Here is a 12,576-nt window from a genome sequence, read left to right as displayed (position 1 = left end):
CTCGCCGCCCTCCACACCTTGCACGCCACCGCCGGGGACCGGGCCCAGTCCCCCGCCTCGCCCTCGCCTCCGGGAAAGAGCCCCCGCCGCCGGTACCCTCCGAGCAATCCCGAGAGCCTAGGATTTAGCAACCGGCCGCCACCCCCCCCCAGACGAGTCAACTGTGACCGCAGCAGAGGACTCCCAGTTTTTCAGGTGTCCTCCAGGCAAGGAAACAGCTGCCCACTGCTGTTTCCCTCTGGTAGGGGAAGGGCTTTTTAGGCCCCGGGCTGGAAATACAGTCTGTATGTACGTTTTCTCAGACTCTTGTCCCTCACTGACCTGGTTCTTGAAATGTGCTTCTCGGTCCCATGGGTTTTGAATTGGGGGTTTGTCTCACTGCTGTGAGAGATTTTATAGTCTATGTCCCTATTGGGAGGATCCAGGCTGCTGTTTCTGTGCCCTTCCCATGCTATGTGAGACCATCTGAGGGATGGGGGAAACAACCAGCTGGTCCAGGACTGAAGATTCCTACCTGATATTTTTTCTCTTTGTTCAACTCGGCATTTGTAGGGTCCTTCTCCAGTCTGTATCTTCCTCCAGAGTTCTCAGTAATTGAGAACTGTCCTTTTTTTTCCCATTGAATCTCTGGAGGGAGGTTTTCAGTAGCTGTTTATGTCACCATGTTGATGATATCACCCCTATTCCATGCAAATAGTAACAAAAAAGAGCTGAGATATACTAATATAGACAAAATAGACTTTAATGCAAAACTGTTATAAAAGATAAAGAAGGACACTATATATACTAATAAAAGGGGCAGCCCACCAAGAAGAAATAGGAATCATAAATATGTATGAACCTAACCATTGTGCCCCCAAATACATGAAGGAAACATTGCCAAATTGAACAGAGAAATAGATGTCTCTACAATAATAGCTGGAGACTTCAGTTCACCACTCTCATCAATAGAACCTTGAGACTGAGGTTCAGTAAGGAAACAGAGAACCCGAATAATGTGATGAATGAGCTATTCCTAATAGGCATGTACAGAACTTCGCACCCCCCAGACAGCATGATACACATTCTTCCTTTTTTTTTTTTTTGTACCCAATCATCTCTTTTATTTGAAAACATGTCTACACTGCATTGAATACCAACACAGTCATGACAAAGAAACCCATAGTCCTGTCTCAGCAGGCATTGGGGTCCAGTGTATGACTTGGGATGGATTATTATTTTTCACAGTGAGGGGAAAGAAAGGAAAGGACAAGAAAGAAGAAATGGGTATTATTTCTAACTCCCATTTGGGAATCTGAATGATGAAACTGAAGAAGATTTAAGCCCTTCTCTTGATCAGCTGATTTTCAAATATGGAACCTTGGCTGGTGGACCAGCAGGATTTGGGTAAACCAAGGGCCCACTGTTTAAAACAATATCCCACACATTACTGAAAAAAAAAAAAATGGGGAGGAGCAGGCTGTGCTTCCGACTGACAGTTTACTTTTCCTGTTTTAGGAACTCGTACGGGTTTAGAGGACATCAGAACTGTACAACCACAATCACAACAGTGCATCTGCTCAGCATGAAAACTTTCTGTTTAGGAAAAAGATTTCAGTTGACCTTCGGGAAGAGATGGGCTGAGTTGGAGCTGCGAGCTTCCTTCTTCAGAACTTTTCAATATGATCCCACAGAAATGTGTGGGAGGTCATAAAGATTGGGAATATCTTTTTAAAAATTGAATCTTTAAATCTAGCTACTTTCTTAAAATCAGTATTGTACAAACTTATTTTCCCTTCCCTATCTTTCCTTTGAGGCGAAAAGAATATGTTATAACACTTGAGCCTCTAGCACAATTGGGCATCCAGGAGCCTCTTCGGCATCAAGAATGCAGCAATCTGGAGATTTTTTGTCATAGGGAAGAGCAGTCCATCCCTTAGCTCAGGATCCCATAAAGGAGGCAGCTAGGAAATCTTTGAGTCATCAAATTGTTGCTGAAGGTGGTAAAGTGGACCTGGGAGGCTGTCTGGTGTCCTTGTTTGTGTGAAACAAAATGCCTTCCCCAAAATATAGATACTTCCTGTTTATGAATTAAAATGGATGCCTTTGAAATTATTTATCTGGAACAGCTAAAGGCTGCTGCTCATCACATATTACTCAAGTTTAGATTTTCTGCTTGATTATTCACAGGACTTTAAAAACAGACACAAACTAGACCAGAATGTGTATATTTCAGCAGATCAGAAATTGCAAAATGCTTGTGCCATTTACTGACACAGCATGGGACGCAAATACTCCCATCAGTATAAATATTTCAAGATTCCTTTTCATTTTAACAATTACAGGGAATGTTTAGAACGAAGACGCAATTACAGTTTCTAACATGGATGGAATTATACTGTCTTAGTTACAAATCCCTTTATATAATTTTTCTCCATTTTCTATGCATTTAAAAATCCTCTTTACAAAATTTATATTAAAAGAGTTTCAAAAGGCAAATTCTTAGAGGAGCAAGTCTTGGGAATTCCTTCCTTTGGTCACTTTGGCAAGTAGAGGAATCACCGTGGATTTTCAGCAGGAGTGGGCAGCGTTTCCAAAGGCCATATCCTCAGAAAGGCTCAGGGACAGGTTGAAATAGGGAACTCTCTTTGTAAAACATGTTGGCAGAAGGGCACAACCCTTTAGCCCTTTAGGGCATGTATCTTCCTGACGTTTTTCGCACAACCATGTAGATGACTCCACCGATGAAGGCAGTGGCTAGTGAGACCCCAACTATGATTCCAACCAGGGTTACTGTTGTCAAACCATCAGAGTGACCAGTTCCCACATTTGAGGCTGTGGTCTTCTGACTTTCTTCTGTGCTTTCTAGAGGTGTCCGATCCGTGACGTGAATGACTGTCACACTCTTTGTAGTTGTCAGTCCCTGAGTTGTCAAGCCAGCAGACTTATCGGGCTGTTCACTGGCACCTGGAGTCACCAAGTTATCTTCCACACCTGGGGACACGGCGCCATCTTCCACACCTGGGGACACGGCGCCATCTTCCACACCTGGGGACACGGTGCCATCTTCCACACCTGGGGACACGGTGCCATCTTCCACACCTGGGGTCACCACACCATCTTCAGGTCGGATAGTGCTGGCTCCTTCTGCCAGCACCCAGAGCGACGCGCTTCCCAAAACGCAGAGCAAAAGTGGTCCTTCAGCATCTCTCCCATTGAGTCGATCTTTTGGGGGCCCAGCAGCTAGTTTTTCTTTGGGGGGGATCGGGGGAGAGGAAAAGCTCGGCAGCCCCGGGTCCTCGCCTGGAGGAGCGGGAGAGGGGGGACTGGAAAGCGGGGAGCAAACGCCCCAGTGCGGCGGGAGTCCCGTCCTCCTTCGCGGGCAGCCGCGGGGAGACCGACCTCCGGGAGAGCCAACTCTGCAGTTAAGACCTTTCGTTGAGGCGTCAGCATATATCTCTCCCAGTGAGGGCGGGGAGCCGGGTGGGCGGTAAGGTGGTCCCAGACCCTGGCGCGCAAGGCCCGCCCCCTGTCTCCGTTTGGCCCGCGCCAAAACGATGAGCTCAGGCCAGGTTTAAAGTTACAGGGCCGCAGCTGCGGGGGCCGCCCCGACAGGCGCCGGGGCCCGGAGCCCTTGCAAAATTGGCTTTAATTGTGTGCAACAGGAGGAAAGAGGGGCGCCTACTTTGGTGGTGGGGTGGGGGGCGCGCAGATGATAAGCGGTTTATCCTTAATTTGTATTTATTTACATGTGTATTTTTAAAGAATAAAGCACAAGCCTAGATTTTTCTTCTGCAAGTACAAGCCTGGGTTTTCCTTCTGTACTGAAGTGAGAAATAAATTGTTCCTTGTGTGGCCAGCGATTTTAAAACCAAGCAGGGGAGTTTCTTGTAAATATTGAATTAGATGGCTTGGAGGGGGTGGGGGTAGGGGGGCTGTTGTCATCTGGGTGGGCTACGGCCGGAGGTAAATCGCGCCCCTGTCCGCGATTGTGCCCAAGAGGGGGCTATGCACACTCCCACATTCTTAAGTGCTCATGGATCATTCTCCAAGATACACCACATGTTGGGGTCACAAAACAAGTCTCATAAATTCAAACAGATTGAAATTATACAAAGCACTTTCTCTGACTATATTGTAATGAAGCTGGAAATCAATAACTGGCAGAGAACGATCAGTGGGTCAAAGAAGAAATTACAAAGGAAATCAGTAAATATCTTGTGATGAATGAAAGTGAAAACACAACATTTTAAAACTTTATGTGATGCGGTGAAGGCAGGGCTAAGAGGGAAATTGATAGCCCTAAAGGTTTACATTAAAAAAGAAAGAGCTAAAATTAAAGACCTAATTGCACACCTGAAGGAATTAGAAAAACAACAGCAAACTAATCCCAAAGCCAGCAGAATGAAAGGAAAAACAAAGACTAGAGCAGAAATAAATGAGAATAAAAAGACAATAGAATTAACAAAACCAAAATTGGTGTTTGGGAATGTCAATAACAGAGAAAAGAGAGAAGATCCAAATAAATAAGAAATGTGAGGGGGACAGTATTACTGAACACACAGAAATAAAAAGGATCATAAAAGGATACTATGAACAACTCTATGCCAACAAATTAAACAACCTAGATGAACTGGGCAAATTCCTAGAAATGCATGAACAGCTGATATTGACTTTAGAAGAAATAGATGACTTCACAGACCAATTACAAGTAAAAAGATTGAATCTGTCATCAAAAGTCTCCCAACAAAAAAAAATCCCAGGATCAGATGGTTTCATAGGGATTTTCTAGCCAGAATAAAGACACTACAAGAGAAGAAAATTACACATTGGTCTTGTATCCTGCCACTTTGCTGAACTGATTTATTAGCTTTAGTAGCTTTGTCGTAGTTTTTTCATAACTTAATGCACAATCTTGTTGTTGTAGTTTTTTCATGACTAAATGCATGATCTTGTCTGCAAATAAAGTTTTTATAGCTTTCTTGCCTTTTGTTTCTTTTTCTTGCCCAATTGCTGTAGCTAGAACTCCTAGCACAAAGTTGAATAACGGTGGTGACAGTGGACATCCCTGTCTTGTTTCTGATCTAAGAGGGGAAGCTTTCGGTCTCTCACTGTTGAGTATGATGTTAGCTGTCACTTTTTCTTATATGCCTTTTATCCTGTTGAGGAAGTTTCCTTTGATTCCTACCTTTCGAAGTGCTTTTATCAAGAAAGGACGATGGATTTTGTCAAATACATTTTCTGCATGAATCCAGATGAGCATGTGTTTTTTCCGTTTCAGTATCTTAAGGTGTATTATGATAATTGATTTTCTGATGTTGAACCACCCTTGCATGCCTGGACTAAAACCCACTTGATCGCTGTGTATAATTCTTTTAATGTGTTGTTGCATTCGATTTACTAGTATTTTGAGGATTTTTGCATCTATATTCGTTAGAGATATGGGTCTGAAATTTTCTTCACTTGTAGTATCTTTATCTGGCTTTCATATTACAATGATGTTGGCCTCATAGAATGAGTTGGGTAGTGTTTCCTCCTTTTCAGTTTTTTGGAAGCATTTGAGCAGGATTGATATTAATTCTTCTTGTAATAATTGGTAAAATTCACCTGTGAAGCCATCTGGTCCTGGGCTTTTCTTTGTTGGGAGGTTTTTTTTGTCTGTTTGTTTTTGTTTTTATTCTTTCAGTCTTTATTGTACAAAATTTGGGGGATTGAAGAAACTTCTAAAGATAACCTGCCTACGATTACCTCCTCTTAAATATCATTCTACTTTCACGTAGAAAAATAGCGATCATTCCTTTACAAGTAATATGACCACATTAGTTGTACTAACTCACCAATTCCAAATTTATAATTGAAAAGCCAGTTTGCTAAAGTTTGATATGTATACTGTCATTGGGAAAAGATGAAAAAATCAATAATGTTTGGAAGGAGAATGTTTATTAACAAACTCCTCATATCTCAGAGCATAGAGGATTCCCACTCCACTGCCTCTCAGGGAATGGTTTTGGAGAAACATTTCCAATTTCCCTGTCCTTGCTTGCTCCTCCATATGGGAAGTGTTGGGAGGTTTTTGATCGCTGATTCAATCTTTTTTTTTTTTTTTTTTTTTTTAATAGAAGGGACTTTATTATCTTTTTAAAATTTTTTAAACTTTTTATTTTGCAATACTTTCAAACTTACAAGACAGTTGCAAAAAATACCACAAACCCCATACAGAGAACTCCAACATGCCCCCGCCTCCCCCAGATTTTGCCACCTCTGCCGTATCATTCTATCTTTTATCTATTTGTCTATCTATTTTCTGAACACCTGAGAGCAAGCTGCCCGCATCACACTCCTTAAACACATAATACTTCCATGTACATTTCATTTGAACAAGAACATTCACTTATGTAATAACCTTAGGTGCAGTTACCAAATTCAAGAAATTTAACATTGATATGAAGCTTATAACCTATATTGTAAGTTTTTCTTATGTCCTAATAAAGTCCTTTTGAGCCTTTTCTCCTCCATTCTTAGATCCCATCCGGGAACATGTACTACATTTAATTGTCACTATCTCTGTACTTTCTTTCTTTCTTTTTTTTAAACTGTGGAAATACATACAACATAAATCTTCTCACCAACCCCTCCCCTAAGCATACCATTCACAGAGATTAATCATGTTCAAATGTGGCACTACCCTCACCCCATCCCTTACTAGATCTTTTCCTTTACTCCAAACAGAAATCCTACACTGATTTTGTATTAACTCCTCATTCCCCTTGCACCCCCATCCCTGGTAACATGGACTCTAGTTTGTCTCTATGAATTTGCATATTCTCTGGTGTTCTATTTGAGGTTATCATGGGGCTTAAATTTAACATCCTAAATCTATAACAATCTTGTTTGCTTTGATACCAATTTCAGGAGTATACACACGTTATGTTCCCATACCCCTCAATTCCCCCCCACCTTTATGTAGTTCTTGTTGCAAATCACTTTTATACATTATGAGTCTGAAACCAGTGCTTCATCACTACACTTTATGCTTTTAGATAATGTAGGAAGTAAAGTGGAGTTACAAATAAAAAATACAATAATATTGGTTATTTATATTTACCCATTTCATTATCTTTATCAGAGATCTTAGAATCTTCATGTGGCTTCAGTCAATTGTCTAGTGTCCTTTCCTTTCAGTCTACAGAACTCCATTTAGCATTTGTTGTAGGGCTTTTCTAAGTGGTGACAGACTCCCTCTGCTTTTGATTATCTGGGAATATCTTAATCCTTCCCTCATTTCTGAAAGACAGTTTTGTCAGATACAGAATTCTTGCTTGGCAATTTTTTGCTTTAGTACTTTAAATATTTTTTTCCCACTGCCTTCTTGCCTCCATGGTTCCGTAGGAGAAACTGTCACTTAATCTTATTGAGGATCTCTTGTATGTGACACATTGCTTCTCTCTTGCAGCTTGCAGAATTCTGTTTGTTTGGAATGCAACAGTTTGATTATGTCACTGTGTGAGTCTATTTGGATTTATCCTGTTTGGCATTTGTTGAGTGTCTTGGATGTGTAAACTCATGTCTTTCATTAAATTTGGCAAGTTTTAAGCCATTATGTCCTTGAATATTCTCTCTGCACCTTCCCTTCTTTTCCTTCTGGGACTCCCACAATGAGTATATTGGTATGCTTGATGGTGTCCCCCAGGATCCTCAGGCTCTGTTCACTTTTCATTCTTTCTTCTGCCCCTCAGACTGAATGATTTCAATTGTCTTATCTTCAAGTTCACGGATTCTTCTGCCAGCTCCAATCTGCTATTGAATCCCTCCAGGGAATTTTTAATTTATGTTACTGTGATCTTCAGCTCTGTTTGGTTTCTTTTTATAATTTCCATCACTCTACTGATAGCTATTGTTTTCCAAATTTCTTTTAGTTCTTTGTCCATGGTTTCTTTTAACTCTTCGAGCATACTGAGGACCATTTTTTAAAAGTCTTTTTCTGGTATGTCCCAGGTCTTGTCCTTCTCATTGATGCTGTCTTACGCTGTAATCTTCTTTGCCTGGGTCACTGCTTCCTGTTTCTTTATGTTTTATAAACCTTTTGTTGAAACCTGGACATTTTGTTATTTAAATGCATATCACTGGAATTTAGACTCTGAGGTGTCTGTTCCTTAAGTTTGTATCCAGCTGGTGTTATGACAGGTTTCCTAGGAAAAATATACCTTTCTCAGTCTTTGCAGATTGACTGTGCAAGTGGTCTCCTTTAGAGCTTATCTGCGGGACACTGATTACGTGCTTCAGCTTGGCGGGCCTGGGCTGGGGGACCTGATCGGCCCCTGGGGAGGGTGGTGGGCACGGGCAACAGCGCCCTCCGCAGCCCCCCGGGCCTGGGAAAGTGAGGCCGGAGGCAGGCCCCATTTCCTCACCCAAAATACCACTGTTAGGGGAGGCTTGCCGGAGGGAACCGCCTTTTCCCCACCCCCTTATCTTGCCCGGACACTCCCCGTTGCCAGTGCAACTCCCATCACCACCAGTGCGCATACATTGTTGCCAGACACCGTTACCGGAGCAACTCTCACCCCTTTTCAATCAACCTCCGCGCCCTCTCAGAACCAATCCAAGCCTTTAACCTCTACAGCTACCCCGCCCTCTAAACGCCCGATATAAGCTTGTACTCTCCCCTAATAAACTCTCTTGGCTTCTTCACCCTAAAAGAACCATGTCCCGCCTGTTCCTTTCTCGCCGCCCTCCATACTTTGCACGCCACCCCGCCGGGGACCTGGCCAAGTCCCCCGCCTCGCCCTCGCCTCTGGGAAAGAGCCCCCGCCGCCGGTACCCTCCGAGCAATCCTGGGAGCCTAGGATTTAGCAACCGGCCACCACCCCCCCCCCCAGACGAATCAACTGCGACCGCACTTATCCACATGATGAGTTTGGAGAATAGCTCCAGGCCAAAGCGTAGGGGTCTCCCTGGGGTCATTTCTGTGCGTGTGTCATCATGCCATAGGAACTCCCTTGTTTCCATGAATACAAATGTCCCCTCTTCGCTAGGAAACAGTTTCCTCCCAGTCCTGTATGTCCTATGGCCAGCAATCCCTTGCCCCAGGCAGCCATGACTTGATGCTCCCCCATAGCATTTTGTAGGAGAGCTCTGTGAGCCACCTTCCATGCACAGTGCAAGTTCTGGGACAATGAGTCCCTCAGGCCACCATGAGGCAGACTGAGCCAGACATACATGCTCTCAGAATGTACACGAGGATACTCTGCTCCCGCTGGAACTGAGACCAGGCATTCACACTGGGAGCGTGGGTCAGCCCCTTGCCAAGCTGGCGAAGGGTCAGGGAACCAGGAGATCCTATGCTTTTAAGTGACCTTTTTCTTGATTGGCTGCTTCCCTGTTACCACAATACTTTAACTGCTTTCTGAAGCGTTGAGAAAGATGTTTCTTCCAGTCTTGCTGGTTCTTCAATGTTTCTGTGGGGGAACGGAACCCTGAAGCTTCTCACTGTGCCATCCTGACTGGGGTGGGGCCTCCACAAGGAACTTTATTATTTTTTAAAGAGAATGCATAAAGTCATTGATTATAGCAAGCCATTCCATGCTCTTTTCTTTCCAGTTAAGGATTTGAAATACATCTTGTTAAGGATGATAATGCTGAAACAAGATTGTTGGCTCATCATCAAGGCTACAAATACACACTGAATCGTTTGATACTTTATTGAACACAAAGCAAGATGAAGCATTTTTGCCTTCACTGTACACAACTGAAGCAGGAGCCCAGGGAGGAGGGGAAGAGTGGCACAGCTTTCCTTGGAGGGGAAGATGTGAGCCACCTCTAGTCCTGTCTTGTGGGAAGATTAACCCATGTTCTGTCGGTTGCCATAACCCCTAGGATGGGTGTCCTTCCAGTCGTCCCACTCCCGGGCTCTGTGTAGGGTTTCCCCATCAGGGTCCTCCTCCTTTGGCTCCTCATCTTCCTGTTGTTGAGGTGCCTTTTTGAACTCTGTTGTCTTGGCGATTCCCTGATCTGGTAATGCCCCGTATTTCCGATGCTGATCATACCAGTCACTCACTGTCATGGTTGCCAGACTTGGATAACCAGCTCCAAACACCTTGGCTTGGGCCACATCCCGGGTGAGAATGAAAGGCTTTACTGGACGCCTGTCCTGAAGAGATGAACGAGAAGTTGATGCCTCTTTTGAGGAGTCTTTTTCTCTTAGAATCTTTATCTCTTGATCAATACTCTCAATCTCTTCCAAGCTGATGCCAATCCACCTCTGAAGGTGAAGGTGATAATACTCACGAACACGCTCGTCGTCTGCTTCGCCACTTTCCACAGAAGGTTTCAGGGTAGATAATCTGTGCTCTATCTCCTTCTGCTGCTTGTATCTCTCTATCTTAGCCTGTCTTTGAGAGGCCATAGCAACAAGGCTAGGATAAGCCATAGAAGAGCTTGCAGTGTTATTTTCAGCAGAGTTGTTCTTGATTTGGAGCAGTTCAAATTCTGCCACATGATAATAATGGCACTGAGTTAAGTAGTTTAGAAAGTGTTCTCGAGCCTGCTGCAAATGACCCAGACGCTTGCTGGGGCTGACTTGTTTCATGGTGAGAGCTCCTTGAAATGCCGGCACCATCAGGTACTTCAGGTCGCTGGAAGCAATCTCCTCCAGGTCTTCATTTCGGCTGAACAAGTCCAGCTGCGATATCATTTCAGCCGCCTTCTCAAGGAGGTCCAGTCCCTTGAACACCTTATCCTGGACTACCCGGGAACCGGTGGGTTCAGTCGCTACTTCTACTTCGTCCAGAAGCTGCTTGCTGGTTTCGAATAGCTCGGGCAGCCGTGGTAGCAGTGACTTGTCTTCTGCTGCTGCCATCTTGGGGAAGTGAGGACGAAATTTACTTCTTAAGATCTGCTTTAAAGGAACTTCTGATCCAACAGAAGTGCTGAAGGAAGTTCTTCAGACAAAAGGGAAATGACACTGGAAGGCAACTTGGAACCTCAGGACCTCTAAATGGCGCAAGGTGGTTTACAAAGCACCCTCACATAAGTTATTTCATTTGAGCCTCTCCTGGGAGAAAGGCAGGGCAGATAGTATTCTATCAATTCTAAAATGTGGACACCCCAAGACATCAGCTTTATTTCCTTCCTCTTGGGTGTGCTGTGGCCTCTAAGTCTTGTTCCTTTCCCGTCCAGGTTTCCCTGTCTCCTTCCAGTCCCGGGCTCAACTCTGTCGTTTCCTCACCACGTGTGTCTTCACCTGCACTGCCCAGCATGCAGCCATAAACCAGGGCCAGGTATGGTCAGCTGAAAGCCCAGGATCCTGAGGGCAGAGTCTGGACCCTGATGTCTGGCAGGCCTGTCTTCAAATGACCATCACATAGCATCTGGGCCGGCAGCAGCCAGACATTGTGAGAGGGGACTCAGAGCTCGGCCTGAGCCAGACTCTTTCCCGAGGCCCGGCCACCTCCAGTTCCTGATTCAATCTTTTTACTTGTGATTAGATTAGTCTGTTGACGTCTCCTATTTCGTCTTGAGTCATTGGAGGTTGTTTGTATGTTTCTAGGAAATTGCCCATTTCATCTAAGTTGCCTAGTTTGTTGGCATATAGTTGTTCATAGTATTGTCCTTTGATCTTTTTTATTTCTACAAGGTCCATGGCAATGACCTCCCTCTTATTTCTGTTTTTTTTTGTTTGTTTGTTTATATGCATTTTCTCTATTTTTGTCTTTGTCTGTCTAGCTAAGGGTTTGTTAATTTTATTGATCTTTTCAGAGAACAAACTTTTGGTTTTATTGATTCTATTGTTCTTTTGTTCTCAATTTCATTTATTTTCACTCTAATCTTTGTTATTTCTTTCCTTCTGCTTGCTTTAAGGTTAGTTTGCTGTTCATTTTCCAACTTCAGTTGTTTGTTTAGGTCTTTGATTTTATCTCTTTCTTCCCTTTTAATGTAGGCATTTAGGGCTATGAATTTCCATCTCAGCATTGCTTTTGCTGCATCCCATACATTTGTATATGTTGTGTACTCATTTTCATTTGTCTTGAGATTTGATTTATCTTATAATTTCTTCTTTGACCCACTGATTGTTTCATAGAGTGTTTTTTAACCTCCATGTGTTTGTGTATTTTCCAGTTCTCTGGCTATTATTGATTTCCAGCCTCATTCCGTTACGATCAGAGAAAGTGCTTTGTACAATTTCAGTATTTTAAAATTTACTAAGACCTGTTTTGTGCCCCAGCATGTTGTCTGTCCTGGAGAATGTTCCATGTGCACTTGAGAAGAATGTGTATCCTGCCATTTTGGAGTGCAGTGTTCTGTATATTCTGTTAGGTCTAATTGATTTATCATATTATTTAGGTTCACTGTTTCCTTATTTATCCTCTGTTTAGATGTTCTATCTGTCAAAGAGAGTGGTGTATTTAAGTCTGTCTGTATTATTGTAGAGACGTACTATTCTCTTCAGTATTGCCAGTGTTTGCTTATGTACTTTGGGGCATCTTGATAAGGGGCATAGATATTTATGAGTATTATTTCTTCTTGGTGAGTTGCCCCTTTTATTAACATATAATGTCCTTCTTTGTCTCTTAAAACATTTTTCATTTAAAGTCCCCCAAA

General features: G+C 43.2%; 3 protein-coding genes across 5 annotated transcripts in view; 1 reads left to right on the top strand and 2 right to left on the bottom strand.

Moving 5' to 3' along the window:
• The window catches only part of SNAP47 (synaptosome associated protein 47), a 156,114-nt gene that overhangs the window by 104,469 nt on the left and 39,069 nt on the right, over positions 1–12,576 (top strand). The gene's annotated exons all lie outside the window — the stretch shown is intronic.
• Positions 2,347–8,940, bottom strand: LOC119508337 (podoplanin-like). Its single transcript, XM_037801985.1, has 2 exons — positions 8,877–8,940; positions 2,347–3,282 (listed from the first exon to the last, which is right to left on the bottom strand). Exons 1-2 carry the CDS (start codon positions 8,938–8,940, stop codon positions 2,669–2,671), a joined length of 678 nt encoding a protein of 225 aa, XP_037657913.1. The 3' UTR covers positions 2,347–2,668.
• Positions 8,882–11,225, bottom strand: LOC119507830 (immunoglobulin-binding protein 1-like). Its single transcript, XM_037801010.1, has one exon. It carries the CDS (start codon positions 10,832–10,834, stop codon positions 9,818–9,820), a length of 1,017 nt encoding a protein of 338 aa, XP_037656938.1. The 5' UTR covers positions 10,835–11,225; the 3' UTR covers positions 8,882–9,817.

Source organism: Choloepus didactylus, chromosome 13 (genome assembly GCF_015220235.1).
Source record: "Choloepus didactylus isolate mChoDid1 chromosome 13, mChoDid1.pri, whole genome shotgun sequence".
Lineage (NCBI taxonomy): Eukaryota > Metazoa > Chordata > Mammalia > Pilosa > Megalonychidae > Choloepus > Choloepus didactylus.
The sequence above is the reverse complement of the archived record's forward strand: the minus strand, read 5'-3'. Positions and strand labels throughout refer to the sequence as shown.

What these genes read in the sequence shown, in the direction of transcription:
- LOC119507830 (XM_037801010.1), bottom strand. Translation starts at nt 10,834, where the DNA reads ATGGCAGCAGCAGAAGACAAGTCACTGCTACCACGGCTGCCCGAGCTA.
- LOC119508337 (XM_037801985.1), bottom strand. Translation starts at nt 8,940, where the DNA reads ATGACCCCAGGGAGACCCCTACGCTTTGGCCTGGAGCTATTCTCCAAA. An exon ending in CAAACTCATCATGTGGATAA is followed by an intron (nt 3,283 to 8,876) that starts GTGCGGTCGCAG and finishes CCGCTCCTCCAG; the next exon opens with GCGAGGACCCGGGGCTGCCG.